At 39.4% G+C, this 17,743-nt stretch overlaps 1 protein-coding gene across 6 annotated transcripts in view; it reads right to left on the bottom strand.

Annotated features, from left to right (window-relative positions):
- Positions 1 to 17,743, bottom strand: part of ppp1r12a (protein phosphatase 1, regulatory subunit 12A) — a 125,490-nt gene that overhangs the window by 31,661 nt on the left and 76,086 nt on the right. For 2 of the 6 annotated variants that reach the window (XM_055650543.1, XM_055650545.1), the window contains exons 11-16: positions 15,363 to 15,460; positions 15,103 to 15,258; positions 12,724 to 12,870; positions 9,257 to 9,394; positions 6,531 to 6,647; positions 4,025 to 4,048 (exon numbers count right to left, since the gene is read on the bottom strand). In XM_055650543.1, coding sequence (XP_055506518.1) covers positions 4,025 to 4,048; positions 6,531 to 6,647; positions 9,257 to 9,394; positions 12,724 to 12,870; positions 15,103 to 15,258; positions 15,363 to 15,460 — 680 coding nt within the window. The remainder of the gene's footprint in view (positions 1 to 4,024; positions 4,049 to 6,530; positions 6,648 to 9,256; positions 9,395 to 12,723; positions 12,871 to 15,102; positions 15,259 to 15,362; positions 15,461 to 17,743) is intronic. The other 4 variants (XM_055650544.1, XM_055650548.1, XM_055650547.1 and 1 more) reach the window with 3 other exon arrangements.

The raw sequence follows: 17,743 nt of genomic DNA, 5'->3' as shown, positions 1-17,743 counted from the left end.
CCATTATATCAAAATGGGCTCTCATTAAAGATGATGACATTGAAAATACCGACATCTAATATGCTCATAAATCAATTTGTTCCGTCTTTCAAAATAATTTCTTCTGTTATCGCTTTGTAAAAAAACAGATGAATACAATTCTGTCACAGATATGACTTTGCGTAATATGTACCAATTGCACAAATGTGGAGTTTAAGCATTAATATCACACTTTACAAAAGGAAATTAATTTCATTTGATCTGAATTGATTCAGACAACAGGCATTCTAGCTATGCATGCCAACAGAATAATAAACATTTCAGTGCTAGGCATATTTACATTTCAATCATTTAAGCTTGTCATAACTCCACACTATTCATTGTGGAAGATGGCTTCACTGGTGGTCTTTTGTATTAGATAAACTGCCAGCATGCTTAGAAATATTCACTGGGTACCAAACACTAGACAGCACATGTGCAGGATTACAACAAGAATTAATCAAATTCGTACATATAACTTTTATAGGAAATATGTTCAGTGTTTTGCATGCAGTATAATAAATAAAAGGGACAAAAAGATTTGCCGTGTATGCCAGAAAACTATAGACAAAAATATAATGACGCCTAATTTGGAATCAAATTTTGGTCTTTCACAACTTATTTATCTGCACATAAATGCTAAAGTAAGTACACAATATTGAATTACTACTCTGATATAACTAAAACTTAACAAAGGTAAATATCCTCCCATACTGAATGCAATGGTTAATTTTTAAATGTGCAATAGTCCATTTAACAAATATCGACTTGTCTGCTTTGGCTCCAAAGGCTTTGGTGGCCTGACCGAAACATGATTCTCTTGCAACGTAATAAAATTATCCAATCATGAATACATCTGCTCGTCGGAACATGGTACAGATTCACCACTGATTTTCCAGCATCCTTGGTCCAAGAGCCCTGCTGGATTGTGCATTTTGCCGGATCAGAGGTTACGGCCTTGGGGGACCGAGATACTGGCCCGCAAAGCCAGCTGCAGAAGTCGGCTATGGAAATGGATCTGCCAGCACCAGCTGGGTCGAATTTCCAGAGCCTCCATGAGAGGGGCAAAGTTTAAAGGAGATATGCGGGACAAGTTTTTTATTCCCCCACACAGAGGGTGGTAGAGTGCCTGGGTCACGCTGCCTGGGATGGTGATTATAGCAGATATATTAGCGACAGTTAAAAGACATTTGGATAGGCATATGGATATACAAGGATTGGAGGGACGTGGATCATGTGCAGGTTGATAAGTGATGGTCTCAGCATCATGTTCAGCACAAATATTGTGGGGCCAAGGGCCTGTTCTTGCACTGCATTCGTCTATGTTCTACATCAACTGACACTCTTAAACGGTAGTGCATAAAAGGAACACAGAACAAAGTTTTAGTTTGTAGTTGCTTTCAGAAGTGAGTGACTAAAAAAAGATGAAGAAAATACCCATGATAGTAACAATTAGAATCACAAGGATGCAGTAAAACAGTGAATTAGATTTGACAAGAACCGGGTTAACTCTGTTGGAGACCTTATTTGAACCACAGCACAAAATTATTGAGTGCCAAATTGGCAAGGTTGGTTGTGAGACCATTATTATTTTTAATAAGGCATTCATCGTTCATCAACTTTCTTCAATAATCACTGAGTACATAACGAATACCCCCACCCTGAACATCATGTTGAACCAGGGAAACAAAAGTAAAATATCAGCACACCAATACACCTAAATTCTCTGAGAATAATGCTTTGTTATAGTGCAGTCCCTTCATTTTCCTACTACAACATTTTCATTGACTGTCATGCTGGGTGCACAGAAACTAATCAACAACCTGGAAGTTGGTTGATATGAAAGCAAACAAAAACATGCAATTTGTGGAAACATGTGCCCAATTCAATAATTTTGTATGAACATAGATGAAAAAGATAGTGCTCATTTCATTTGTATGGGGGCCCAAACTTTTAATTACTTACAATGCCCTCCATAATGTTTTCAAGAAGGAACTGCAGATGCTGGGAAATCGAAGGTACACAAAAAAGCTGGAGAAACTCAGCGGGTGCAGCAGCATCTATGGAGCAAAGGAAATAGGCACCATTTCGGGCCGAAACCCTTCTTCAGACTTATAGGGGAAGAAGGGTTTCGGCCCGAAACGTTGCCTATTTCCTTCGCTCCATAGATGCTGCTGCACCCGCTGAGTTTCTCCAGCTTTTTTGTGTGCCCTCCATAATGCTTGGGACAAAGACCAGTCATTTATTTATTTGCCTCTGTACTCCACAATTTGAGATTTGTAATAGAAAATCGCTTGGTTAAAGTGCACATTGTCAGATTTTAATAAAGGCCATTTTTATACATTTTGGTTTCACCATGTAGAAATTACAGCAGAGTTTATACATAGTCCCCCCAATTCAGGGCAGCATAATGTTTGGGACACAGCAATGTCATGTAAATGCAAGTAGTCATGTCTAGTATTTTGTTGCATATCCTTTGCATGCAATGACTGTTTGAAGTCTGCGACTCATGGACATCACCAGTTGCTGGGTGTCTTCTATGGTGATGCTTTGCCAGGCCTGTATTGCAGCCATCTTTCGCTTATACTTGTTTTGGGGGCCAGTCCCCTTCAGTTTTCTCTTCAGCATATAAAAGGCATGCTCAATTGGGTTCAGATCGGGTGATTGACTCAAGAATTTACCATTTTTTAGCTTTGAAAAACTCCTTTGTTGCTTTAGCAGTATGTTTGGGATCATTGTCTTGCTGTAGAATGAACTGCCGGCCAATGAGTTTTGAAGCATTTGTTTGAACGAGCAGATAGGATGTGTCTATACACTTCAGAATTCATTACGCCACTACCATCAGCAGTTGTATCAATGAAGATAAGTGAGCCAGTACCTTCAGCAGCCATACATGCCCAGGCCATAACACCCCCACCACCATGTTTCACAGAGGAGGTGGTATGCTTTGGATCTTGGGAAGTTCCTTCTCTCCTCACTACTTTGCTCTTGCCATCACTCTGATATAAGTTAACCTTCGTCTCATCTGTCCATAAGGCCTTTTTCCAGAACTGTGGTTGCTCTTTTAAGTACTTATTGGCAAACTGTAACCTATCCACCCTATTTTTGTGGCTAACCAGTGGTTTGCATCTTGCTTCTGTATTTCTGTTCATGAAGTCTTTTGCGGACAGTGGTCAATGTCAAATCCACACCTGACTCCTGAAGAGTGTTTCTGATCTGTCGAGCAGGTGTTTGGGGATTTTGCTTTATTATAGAGATTTGTTCTGTCATCAGCTGTGGAGGTCTTCCTTTAGCCTGCCAGTTCCTTTGCGATTAGTAAGTTCGCCAGTGCTCTCTTTCTTCTTAATGTTGTACCAAACAGTTGATTTTGGTAAGCCTAAGGTTTGGCTGATGTTTCTAACAGTTTTATTCTTGTTTCTCAATCTCATGATGGCTTCTTTGACTTTCAGTGGCACAACTTTGGTCTTCATGTTGATAAACAGCAATAAACGTTTCCAAAGGTGATAGAAAGATTGGAGGAAAGACAAGATGCTGCAAGCTCTCTTATACCTGCATTAAGGAGGCATTTAAACACACCTGAGTAATTACAAACCTGTGATGCCATGTGTCCCGAACATTATGGTGCCCTGGAATGGGAGGGGGCAATGTATAAACACAGCTGTAATTAATAAAGTCTGACAATGCGCACTTTAACCACATGTGATTTTTTTTTCCTATTACAAATCTCAAATTGTCGAGTACAGAGGCAAATAAATAAATGATGGGACTTTGTCCCAAGCATTATAGAGGGCACTGTAAATAGTGCAAATTTTAAACACTTAAAGTTAGCCATGATAAAAGGATGGTTAGTGAGCAGTTAGACCTGTCCATGCCGACAGCTTTCCTTCATAATTTGCTCGATTAATTCAATATCTGTTAATTTCTCACTACATTCTAACAAAAAACAAATCCAATTAAAGTTACAAGCCAAGTGTTCAGTCACAATAGCATGCAGATTTCAGCTCACCTAATCTTGATAGGAACCAATAGGCTGAAGAGAGAAATGTATAATCTTGTTGAAAATACACAATATAGGTTAATGTTCAAATGCAGTCTAGATTTGTAAAAGAGAGGCAGGGAATACAGAAAAGTCATCAAAATTATGTATAGCAGGAAGAGAAAAATAACAAGCAGTGGACAGGATGAAAAAAGGTGAAATTCGGAAAAGTGCAAGTAAAAAGTTAATAAAAGCAGGGAGGTTCTTCTATTTCCAAAGCGCTAGGAAACAAGTTTAAAGTAGCCTGCAATAGCTGGTGTAACATTTGACCAATCGACCTATTTCTTCTTTATTCATCCAACGCTCAAACACAATAAGCATAATTTAGAATAATTTTCCATGGAAGTCGTACAGAGGTACAACCTCAGAATACAAGGATATACCTTTAGGAAGGAATTTCTTTAGTCATTGGGTGGTGAATCTGTGGAATTCATGGTACAGATGGCTGTGGAGGCCAAGTTATTGGGTTTTAAAGCAGAAATTGACAGGTTCTTGATTAATAAGTTTCAAATAGTGTCAAATGTTATGAGGAGAGGCAGGAGAATGGGGTTGCAAGGGAAAGATAGAAGAGCCATGATTGAATGGCGAACTAGACTCGATAGGTCGAATGACCCCATTCTGATTCTAGGATTAATGAAATTATGAAATCTATGAATATCTATTTTCACAAGTATGGCTACTTGATTACAAATTAGTTGCTGTCATCTTTGATGATGAGGCATCTGATTATCTGGCCTTTTGTCTCATTATGTAGCCAGGTGCTTGCATTTATGATTCCTTCTGGTGTACTCTTGTTACTGGTATATATACAGCTATGTGCTGTCTGTATATATCTTTCTGTATTATTCTGTTTCACATACACCCCACCTCACTCACAGGTATACCATCAGAAACTCAAGCAGCATTTTTATGGAAACACAAGAAGCTGCAGATCCCGGAATCTTGAGCAAAAAAACATAGAACTGAAGAACGCTCCCGAAATATCATCTGTTCCTTCCCTCCACAGATGCTGCCTGACCCGCTGAGATCCTCCAAGACTTTCTTATTTTAACAACATTCCACTTGGACAAATGGCAAAACCATGAAACGGGAAAACAGCCCCTACACAAACCTCTCGGCATTATTACCCTAAAATGTGCGTCCATCTGTTTCCAATAATCGTTTATTGTTTACTATGGGCAAAACGCTAAACGCAGTAAAATAATCACCCATAGACTGGAACAAGTCCCAGTGCCTTGTAAAACACTGGACCACAAGTTTTCGCAGTTATGAAACGTGCATTTTATCAAGGCTCTCTTTTTCTTTCATGGGTTGTGTGTTTCACAGGCTAGTGCAGCTTTCACAGTTTATCTGATCTCGTGTTTAACATGTGCGAAAGATGTTGGGTTGGGAGCTCCTCGATACTGTCACAGAAACCACTGTACTTCTGCAAATAAGAATGTCATTGTTCCGTTTCTGTACGTGTGACAATAAAAGACTCTTGACTGACTCTCGAGATAACGAGATCCCGCGATTTTTTTGCAACCTCCCACCCTCTGCTTTCTGGGAAATGTAATGGTTTTGGGAGATATAATTAAGTGCCTTTTTACTGACATAAAAAAATAAAATAACACAACCATACAGCACTTTTCAGGGCAGATCCAGATAAACTAGATTCCAGAGCTCTGCAATCCTCCCACTCTCTCACAACCCACCCACTTCTCAACCACCAAGGGAATACGTCCAGTTTGTTTTTGAATGTGTTAACTGCATCTTTCTCCATTACAACCCCGTCACTGCACTCCAGATTCAAAACACTAGCTGCTTCAAAAATCCAATCTAGTCCTCTCATGATTTTGTGCACCTTTATAAGGTCACCCCTGCACTGCACTCCAAGGAATAATTCCACGTCTGCTCAACCTCTCCCTAGTGCTCAGTTATCTATCGTGCACCATTTATGTGCAATGATTGCTCCAGCTTAATAGTAATTTGTTGGGAATAAAGCAAAGGTAAATGGAAGGAAGGCTGGGTAAAGACTTGGGAAAAAATCCTAACCATTGATTGTTCGTGACCGAAAATATGAAATTAATTTTGCCTGAAGTGCAATTTGTGTCTATTCAATAGAATCATGCATTATGGAGAGGCTCTTCAGCCCAACTTGCCCACGCCGGCCAACATGTCCTATCTGCACTAGTCCCACCTGCAGGCGTTTGGCCCATATCCCTCTAAACCTATCATATCCATGTACCTGTCTAATTGTTTCTTAAACGTTCCAATAGTCCCTGCCTCAACAGCCTCCTTGTTCCATACACCCACGACCCTTTGTTACCTCTCACATTCCTATTAATCAAGTTGATTGTTCAGAAAATTTGGAAAGCAACTGAAAATATGAAATTAATTTTGCTTGAAGTGTAATCTGTATCTATTCAAATTTTAATTGAAAATTTTGTAGCCAGCTCCCCACAGGCGCATCAATGTAACCTGGAAGACTACACACCTGCGTCTCTCTCTGATCTCCGCTGTTGAGGAGACGGTGCCAGTTGTAGCAACCGCTGAAGGAACATTTTCTTTGTCTTTCTCAGTATTGTCCCCCGTCGAGAAACGATTTGAGGTACTACAGCACATCAAGCAGCAAGACAAACGAGAAAATAAGCAAAGCTCAACTAACATAAAATCAAATCAACAAAAACAGTGGAAAAATACACTTTGTATGACTTAAGAACTGGTTTCAACCTCCACAAGGAAATTTAATGGATTTGCATGAATTGTTATTCGAAGTCAAATAACTGGGTTTTTGGTACCATCTGAGGAGTAATTTGTTTCCCTTTATAATCCTAAAACTTATTTCATTAATACTGGAGTAAATTAAGTTAATTGCACACTAGTTATTGACTACTTTCTGCAGGGGAAATACTGCAAATGGGGTTGGAGAACACGGAAATAGCAAACCAATGCTGGTGACTTACTGGATTCAACAGAGCTGGAACTGACTGCTGTTCCCATTAATGGTACAGACTTTGAATTTGATTTATTTAGTACACCGCTGAACCTCCTACATGTAGTGTCAGCATTAAATTGCAACATATTCATCACAGTATTTGCAAAAGTGTACTTGGAATACAGTAAGCTTGTTGACAGTGGGCTGATAAGCAATGTAATCGTCAATCTTTATGAAATGTTATGTGAATGAACTCTGGTTACAGCCTCTGAGCAGGCAAATTCTTCTTCTTAAGAGCATGCTTGCACTGTTCCTATCCCATTGATTTATTCTACTCTTTGGAGAGTTGCGATGATGTTAATGAAGGACATATCTTAAGTAACATCACGCCCCATTTAATCAATAGTGTTTTCTTGCTATGACGGCACACTTGCACGAACCACCCCAGTAATCTTAATATCTGAATATCCTGCCCAGCAATATGAAGCATTTGGTCACCTATTACAGAAAGGATATGGAGGCTTGGGAGAGAATGCAGAAGAGGTTTATCAGAATGTTGCCTGGATTAGAAGGTACTAGCAATAAGGAGAGGTTGGACAAACTTGGATTGTTTTGTCTAGAGTGTCAGAGACAGTTAGAACCTTTATCCCAGGTGGATATGTGGGATTCCAGTATTAAAAGGGCATAGCTTGTAGATGAAGGTGGGAAAGTTTAAACTTGTGGTGCAAGTTATTTTTCACAGGGGGTGTATGAGTCGTGTTTAAGATAGACACAAGAATATGCAGGGAATAATGGGTATCATGTGCAGGCAGATGAGAGAAGTTTAACTTGGCATCATGTTCGCACAGACATTGTGGCTGAAGGGTCTGTTGCTGTGCTGTACCGTTCTATGCTCTATAACATCACATTATCCCATGTTTGATCATTGGGGGTCTTTTCAGACTCTTGCAAGGTTGAGCTGAGAGGCCACATACAAAACGAGAGGAACAGCACCTCTGCTCCGTTACAAAGCCAACATCTAACAGTATGAACATTTAATTCTCCAATTGTAGCTAAATAGTCTGCCACCTTCCCCCCTACCAATATTTTCCCCCCTCTTTCCCTGTACCTCACCAGGATGCACACCCATTTCTCCATTCCCCCTGCCTCCTCTCCCACCTATTTCCCTTCCTCTGGCTTCACATTTCATACCTCTTCTATCTAGACTTGACATACAGCGCAGAAACTAGCCCTTAGGCCCACTGAGTCCGCGCTGACCAGTGATCACCCCGTACACTAGCATTATTCGACACACTAGGGCTAATTTACAATTTTGCCAAAACCAATTAACCCACAAACCTATAGGTCTTTGGATTGTGGGCGGAAACATGAAAACCCAGAGAAAACCTATGCGATCACAGGGAGAATGTACAAACTCCATACAGATAGCACCCATTGTCCGGATCAAACCCAGGCGTCTGGCGCTGTGAAGCAGCAATTCTACCACCGCACCCCTATGCCGCCCGCATCTCACACCTATTGGTGCTTCATTTTTGGCCCTTGTCCAACCATCTGTCAATCAAATCACCCCCTCACCCGTCTCCATCTCTCACTTGCTAGGTTTCATCCCGCCCTCATCTCTCTTCACCCCCTCCCCCATTCCTCACTACTATCTGCTGGTAGGAGGAGCCCAACCCAAAACATCGCCTATCCATGTTCGCCAGAGATGCCGCCTGACCCGCTAAGTTACTCCAGCACTGTGTCGTTTTTGGTAAACCAGCATCTGCAGTTCCTTGTAGCTACATGCAACAATTGCTTGTTAAATCACCTAAAGCATGTTGTCCAGAGATGCTGCCAGACCCGCTGAGTTACTCCAGCACTTTGTGTCCTTTTGGCCTAGCAAGTAACTTGTTGATGGATAAACAAACCAGGTACATCAAGGATAAGATAAAACCATGGATGGATGGACTTAATTTTCATAAGATATGGAAATCTAGTATTATAACTGCCAGAGCCAAAAATGATAACTGGTTTTCAAGGGAATATAAGAGTTAATATAAATAAAAGAAGCCAAATCTATTTCTGCACAGCTATTGTAATGATGGAATTAGGATGTGGGAAGGAAAAAATAATTTTGAGATGACTCTCCAGATATGAAGCTAGAGTTGGTAAATTCAAATGATTCTTGCAAACAATTCTTGCAAATGCAAACCAAATATACTTAAACCATACAAAGAAACACATAACAAAGATATAGCTGGTTAAAAGCTTTTTAAATGCAAAGATCCACCATTCATTCAGATTACCTGGCTGATGAAGTGGATGCTGCTATCCTGGATATAGACTGCAGGCTGTTTGATGAGGTAACTGTTGTTGTGGTGTTGGTTGAAATGGCACTTTGAACAGTACTGATTTGATCGTCTTTTCTTCGACCAAAAGAACCACTAATGAAAAACCAAAATGCATAGAAACTCTCATGAGAAATCCTGCATTAAAATCCCAGTGTTAAACAATGATTTTCTTTAAAAGGTACCCCACAGATAAATCTCTTGGGAGATCTTACAAATGAGCAGTGAAAATTTCCCCAATTCTGTCACAAACTTGTATTCAAGAAGGAACTGCAGATGCTGGAAGATCGAAGGTACACAAAAATGCTGGAGAAACTCAGTGGGTGCAGCAGCATCTATGAAGCGAAGGAAATAGGCGACGTTTCGGGCCAAAACCCTTCTTCAGACTGAAGAAGGGCTTCGGCCCGAAACGTCGCCTATTTCCTTCGCTCCATAGATGCTGCTGCACCCGCTGAGTTTCTCCAGCATTTTTGTGTACCTTCTGTCACAAACTTTATTATTTCAATTCAAGTAATCCTTGCTGGAAACCGAGCAAGTTCATTTGTGAAATGTTGGAAAAAACCTGAAGTGAGATATTTTTCTGCGTGTTTAAATGGATAAGATGTTACTTATTTCGGGAGTGAAGCACAAGAACTCAAACATTTTTGCAAATAAACACATGATATATACACGCATTCAATTACACCATAACTAACCAAATTACATTCTTGGGATGTACTGATTGCACATCAGTATGCACAGACATTCAAGTCTCAGTTTAAGTAACAAAATGTCTTCAGTTATACACAGCTGCATTTATCTTTATACTTAGCCGTTTCCCAAAAATCACAGCCTTCTGGTTTAACCTTTGGTTTCATGTTGCAGAATTTAAATCTTGCAAATTAAAGGATGCAAAGAAGCTGTGCTACCAAGGTTTTGGGCAAAATCTTGCACAACATTGCTTCAGTTTATTTCTGAGAATATTTTTATTATTCTTTGGGTAGTTCCAAATGGGAATTTAAAAAAAAAAATGTTTTAAACAGATTATTTTGGAACACAGCTTTGTAAAGAGCAGTTTGCAACAAAATCCACATGATGAACAAGGTAATGCTTTGAATTTATTATCCTCGAGGATTAGCAATGGCTGTCACTGCATCTCATTTTCAGATTATAAACGCTACACTAAAACTCAACGTTGCATAAAACAAAATAAATAGTGACCAGAATTAACTGTAATTAATGTATATGGAGTACATATGTGCAAAATGCACCCAAAAAAATCTTGCTTTCTTCTCAAATGTTGCTTTTGTTTATTAAATTACTCTATAGTCATCACAATTCTTCACGTTTTTCTCCAGTCTTAACATCTCGATTTAGCAACATTTGTCCCTAGGGTTTTCAATATAAAGACTAAAAATTAATGAGTTTAAGTGTATACATTTTTCCCCTAGGCGCACTAATTTTTCCCAAAGAAATACGTTTCAGATTGGATGGAGCTAAAGATTGTAAAACGTACACGATTTGACTTTCATCTTTGCAGCTGAAATGCACGAGTTTCAGAAAGCAGTTTTATAACAAAGATGTTTTCATTTGCAAAGATGGAACGAGCAATTCCAATTATGATAATTAGCTGAAGGTTTACTTAGTAGGTATTCATTGAATGTTTGCGAGTTATCAATAATCAGTTGAGCTTGAAAGATGAACAAAGAATCATCATCATCATCATTGAAAACATCAACGGGCAGGGTGCCTTACAATGCTGTGTACGACAGTGATCGCAACTTCTACTGAAGTGTGGATGGCCGTTAGCTCGTGAGGAGCTCATCCGCCCTTTGACAGGTGTTGTTTTTGGTCCTGCTAGGGGTCCACAGCTCCCTCCTCACCTTGCAAACCAGGTGGGGAGACGTAGTCGCCGACTATCCAACCATGGAGCAGGTAGCACAGGATTACATGGTACCCGTGGCGGGGGGGGGGGGGGGGAAAGAAGGTCAATAATTTCAAGATTAATAAAGTGATAGCATCATAGCAGGTCTATTTAAGTGACCCTCAGCATTTATAATTTGGACTCACTGTTACACTCCTGTTTCTATTTCCAACAAATATAATACGATATGGAGTAAATATCCAAAACCCTTGACTGGGTGAGACAAAGGCTTGCCAAAAAGCTTAATCTGTTACTAAAATGGCACTGGAACAGATTTTCCACGACATATTCCAAGACCAGAGTTACTTCAGGTGAGGAAGGTTGGAAGTCACTTTATATAGCCTGCCCAATGTTTCAATTTTGAATGTAAATGAATAGAGATTTCGGCACCAATTCAAAAACAAAAGCCAATTCCCAGAATGATTCCTCCCAATGCAACATAGCAACAACACGTTATTCAGGAGGCACAAGAGACTGGAAACCCGAGGTAAAAACAAAATGCCGTAGGAACTCAGTGGGTCAGAAGGGCCCTGATCTAAAACATTGTCTGTCCATTTCCTCCACAGATGCTGCCTGGCCAGCTCAGTTCCTCCAATTTATAGATATTTTCCTCAACATGTTATTCCACCTGGTTCATGTACATCCAGGCTAAAATGACCAATAATTAGCTACGAATGCTGTGCATATCGAACACTTTAAAAAAACCCAACTCAAAATGTTACAGCATTAAACGGGACCATTCCATTTAGAGTTGTGCCTCTAAAAAGCTTCCAAATATTTCTAATTTTTCCCTATGACTACAATATCCTTTCATGCAATACAAAATCCTTTTGAAGATAACTAATTGGCAGGAATGCAATATTCTAAGTGGGAAGCTGTAACTTGCTCCGACAGATTTAAACTGGGACCTCACGTTGGGACTCATAACCATGCACAATCTGACCCCTGCAATATTCTTTTACGAATTTGCAAAGAAAATACATAGCAATCCAAACAAAGTGTTGGCATGTTAACAAATCTGATTCTTCACAGATATTTGCACAACGGGGTCATGACAGTAGCAACAAATTATCCTATTCCCATGATCCACAATTATGTAGGATCTTTTAAAAATATACAAAAATGGATTAAAATACTGGAAATGGAAAATTAAATCAAAGAAAAGCAAAATATTCTCAGAAACAAAGTTATTCTATAATTGTCAGCAAAATTGAAAGGGGAAATTGATACCCAAATTTTTTTTGGTTTACATACGATGGCAAATATGCTATATTCAGCATTTTCTGACTGTAGCAAAACTTCTGCAGGTCTCAATTTGTTTGATGTCATGTTTTACTGCTAAAGTTACCAGGAGCCATGTTTCTTATATTTGAAGTCTCTACTTGCATCAAAATACATGGGAGTTATTAGTGAAAATCTATGTACACGTGCACACAGGCATTCGCACTTAAATGAGCATAAAGCATGCTAAAGAAAAGCATTTTTTCCCAATGTGATTGCCTTTTCAAGTACAATGTTATACCTTCTGAAGATGCTGTAGGATGAGTATTGACTTGCAGTTGGTTGCCTAGACTTAGAATTAGTAGAATCCAAGCTGGTGTTTGAGGAGGAGCTGGTTGGGAGATGTCTGGTACTGCTACTTCTGCCTATTGCTAGCAGATACGAATTACTGCATGCATACCAAGCAAGAAAGCACATCACAACAATTAGATAATATGTAATAAATGCTACAGATACATGCTATCATGCAAAAAAGCAAATTAAAATGTCTTGAATATGCAAGCACTAGTGTTAAAACAAATGACATAACATCAAGTTCTTGGAAACATTCAGTGTGACTGGACAGTAACATACAAACCAGTGTTTAAGAAGGAACTGCAGATGCTGGAAAATCGAAGGTACACAAAAATGCTGGAGAAACTTTCTCCAACATACAAACCAGTACGAGTTCGGATCACATCTATGGTTTGACTACTGCATGCAAGTCCTGAGTAACAAAACATGACATCCTTAAAGGGCAATCATCTCCAAAGTCCAAAGTTTGCAAGTTAATAAATGTATAAATGTGAATTTTTTTCACACATTTTACGTTTTGCTGCAAATTCGAGGCTTTTGTTTTTCCAGTGAACCACCTTGCATAAGTTGTCCTGTTTAATACCAAGGGAACAAAGTGAACTACGTTCCTCCTACAAGGAATGCAATTTTTGATTATGCGTCACTTTTCAGATTGTGATTCCAACTTCAAGTCCCAAATGCAAGGGTGGGCAAAAATAAAATCAGCCATTTTTTTCCTCGTACACAAGTGCATGGAAATGTCAAGTAAACACAAGCAATTCTGACAGAAGAAAATATTAATTTGGATAAAGGGGAAGGTACACAGACCAGTATTCAGGTTAAACAATATACACATATGGCATCAGTATTAAACACCTGCTGGATTTACCACTAATTATTTTTTTATTGATGACTTAAAGGACTCATTCAAAACATAAAAACTAAACCTTTTTCAACTTGGAGATGCTGAAATTACTGTGCCCTCCATAATGTTTGGGACAAAGACCCATCATTTATTTATTTGCCTCTGTACTCTACAATTTGGGATATGTACCAGAAAAAAAATTACATGTGGTTAAAGTGCACATTGTCAGATTTTAATGAAGGCCATTTTTATACATTTTGGTTTCACCATGTAGAAATTACAGCTGTGTTCATACATAGTCTGCCCCCCCATTTGAGACACTATGAACACTTTCTTTTTTTTCCCCTGTACTCTTCACTTTGTAATGCCCCAAAATCTTGGTCATCTCAATTCCAGTTTGAAAAGCACCCTTCTTTCCAACCGTACCCTGAATTACCCTGGCTATGCTTTCATTCCACTCTTAACCTTGGGAAGGAAGAACAGGTTTATCCCATCAACCATCAGGCTCTTGAACACAACACAAGCCTCAACTACGAACTTCTCTAGACCAGTGAAGCTTTATGGAATTATTCTATATATAATCTATGCATATTGCATTTACAGGCCTGTTGTGCTGCTGCAAATAAGAATTTCATTGTACCTTTGTCTGTACATATAACAAAATACTCCTGAGTCTTGAGATTAAGCTTTTCTTCTGCAGTTTAATCTCTTACACATTCCCATCAACTCCTGATTCCTACAACCCACCGACACTGGAGTAAATCTCCAGAAGGCAATCAATATACTATCCCATCTTTTGAGAGAAGGAAACTCCAATGCTTTGGACTTGGTCATCTGAAAATTGGTTCAAGTCATAGAAGAGGGAGGAAAAGGGAGCATTCCGTGAAAATGCAAGTGGTAATGGGAATAAACTCCACAGCCAGCAGCTGAGGTCAGTATCAGACACAGGTCCCTGGAGTTATTCAGGAGCTGGTCAAACTCCTGTGCCACTGTACTACTGGGCAATGAAATGGATGCCAGTGCTGTAACAATGTGAATGGATAGCTAGCATGCATACAGAGCGCAATGCTCAAAGGTTGTCTTCAATTTAGAATACTGCTGGCGATCCAATCATATAAATCAGTAAAATTATGTAGTGTTGAATGTACCGTTGACACTTGACATACTAAATTGCCTTTTCTTCCTCATTACTCGTACAAAGATGAATGTTTCTTCTGAATTAACATTAAAGGGAGAAAAGAGGATATAAAGTTAGTTCCCTTTGCTGCAGGCCAGACCTATTCAAACAATGGGAATAAAATAATAGACATAATTTATAGCACCGAGGTTAGATTTTACTTAATAGTTCTGATACACTGTAATGCATCACCTCCTTAATTAGTTATTGAAACAATGAACTGAAGGGAAACTATTTGTTTCCAAAAATCAAACTTGTTTCCATAACCAAATCACTACACCAATGCCTTGAGAGCTTCCAATTACCTTCTTTGATAACTGGGCACTACGTTGGTGACAGCAGCGTTTTGTGACGTAGGCCCTTCAGTGATGGTGGTGTGGTTAATTTCTTTCCTCTTTGGATCTTCTTCCCAACGCCGCCTTGTGTACGAACCACTGCGCACAAAGTTACTTGCAGAATCTCTGTGAAGCAATCATTTCAGTTGAGTATGCAGAAGGATGGAGAAGTTGTGGACAAGGAGGGAGGTCAGTAAATGGGCCAGACATTAACTGGGATAGGATCTTACCTGATTTCCCTATCGTCGATGTCTGACATACTGACTAATCTTCTAGACGGGACTGTAGGTGCAACATAGGCAAGCCTTGTTCCTTTCTGATCCTTCTCCTGTTGGAGAAAGTGTGAATGTAACAAATTCTGCTTTGGCAAATGCTAAAACTTGATACAACTCGGGCATTTTCGAACATAAAAATTGTTTGCCCACTTGTTAAACTAAATGTAAAAGTGCTTGAAATATTACGGTAAACAAGGCAGGAACTGTGTTTCCGGCTGCATAATGTTGCAGCTAATGGCTTTGGAGACCTGGGTTCAATCTTAAACTCTGATGCAGTCTGCATGGAGTTGGCCCACTCTCCCAGTGATCGTGTGGGTTTCCTGTGGATGCTCCTCCCACATCCCCAAACGTGCAGATAAGTAGTTGACAGTTGCAAGTTGCTCCGAATGCGAGTGATAAAATAAGAATATGGGGAGAAAAATCGGGACTGATGTAGAATGGATGTAAATGGTGAATGATGGCAGGTGTGAACGCAGCATGTCAATGGACCAGTTTCTCTGTTGTGCTAACGACTCTGAACACATCATTACATCGGTTGCTGAGGAAGAATGAACTGCTACTTGCAACATTTCTCTCTCCTGGTGCCATACCGCCAATGTTTTCTACTTTATTAATTATTTTGGTTTAATTTGATCAACACTAAAAGGTAGTTTTATTGCCGATTGACAGCCTATTCCAAAAAGAAAAACACTGCCAGCAAACAATTGCAGAATAATTACTTGCAACTGGCCTAACTCACTATTTGAATCCAGAAATGAAAAGTAGGCAATCATTTTTCATTCCAGTGTACAATGGTCTATGCAAAAAGTATCCATTGGTCTAAATAAAAAAAAACACAGGCAAAACTACATTCCAAATGTAGCTAAAATAATTTCACGATCAGGGCTTTAAAAGTCAATCAGCAAGGTGAAATTTAGGATCATGGACTTGAAAGTCATTCAGAAGTGGATCACACAATGTTATCTGATCTTCTGCTTTCTATGTTGTGTCAATAGTGGAGACTAATAGTGTAAATGTATTCTATGTCATTCTATGTCCTGCCTCTCCTCTAACCCAGCTTACACACCCCCCGCCCCCCCACGCAATCTGCCTGAAGAAAGGTCCCAACACGAAATGTCACCTATCTATGTTATCCAGAGATGCTGCCTGACCCGCTGAGTTACTCCAGCACTTTGCGTCATTTTGTGTAAACCAGCATCAGCAGTTTTCTGTTTCCACATGTAAACCTGCACCCAATTTTCTACTTTTTACTAAAGCAAAAATGCTGGAAGTTATTAACAAAAATTGAAAAAGCTGGAAAATGTCATGAAGTATCTGTGGAGTGACCAAAACTCTCCACTATTGACACAACATAGAAACCAGAAGATCAGATAACATTGGAGTGACCAAAACTTAATGTTTGAGGTTGATGATCTTTATTATTAACTGAAAACTGTTTCTCTCTTCATGGTTTAACTTCTGTGGAAACAAGTAATCTTGTATACATTTGATGCTTGGAAAAGGAATATATTTCCTGTTGTTGCCTCTTTTGGAACATACAAGAGTCTCCCTGAATGGTGTAATTAACAACAAACTAAACCCAGTATATGACCAAACAAACATGCACCAACGTTCTTGTTTGGTGAGTGATTGAAAATCTAGTAGCGTACTTTAATCTTTGATCATCTTAACAAATTCATTACCATTATCATTCGTTATAGGGTTATTTAACAAAATAATTATATTTTGAAACAATCTTTTTGGGGGAGGGGAGTAGAAAGGAAGTGGGGCAGGGAAGTGTCTGAGAAAGCAGGCGGCACAGTAGAGCAGTGGGTAGAAGTGCTCTCACTTCTACAACCCAAAGGTGTGCAAGATTTGGTTAATTGGCCTCTGTAAATTGCTCCTAGTGTAATTCTCTGCCACAGAAGGCAGTGAAGGCCAATTCACTGGATGTTTTCAAGAGTCAGATTTAGCTCTTAAGGCTAAATGAATCAAGGGATATAAGGAAAAAGCAGGAACGGGGTACTGATTTTAGGTGATCAGCTGGCTCGAACGGCCAAATGATCTACTCATGCACCTATTTTTCTATGTTTTTTTATGTATAGGGATTGAATGTAAAACTGGGTAACAGAAAGCTAGTGTGAACGAAGGCCTGTTTCCATGTCATATCTTTAAACTGAATCGAACTAAAGCAATAAGTCTCTGAATAATCGACACAAAAAGCTGGAGTAACTCAGCGGGTCAGACAGCATTTCTGGAGAAAAGGAAGACGTTTCGGGTCAAGACTCTTCTTCAGACAAGAAGGGTCTCGACCCGAAACTGCAACCTATTCCTTTTCTCCGGAGATGCTGTCTGAC

The sequence above is a fragment of the Leucoraja erinacea genome, chromosome 19 (genome assembly GCF_028641065.1).
Source record: "Leucoraja erinacea ecotype New England chromosome 19, Leri_hhj_1, whole genome shotgun sequence".
Taxonomy (NCBI): domain Eukaryota; kingdom Metazoa; phylum Chordata; class Chondrichthyes; order Rajiformes; family Rajidae; genus Leucoraja; species Leucoraja erinaceus.
The sequence above is the reverse complement of the archived record's forward strand: the minus strand, read 5'-3'. Positions and strand labels throughout refer to the sequence as shown.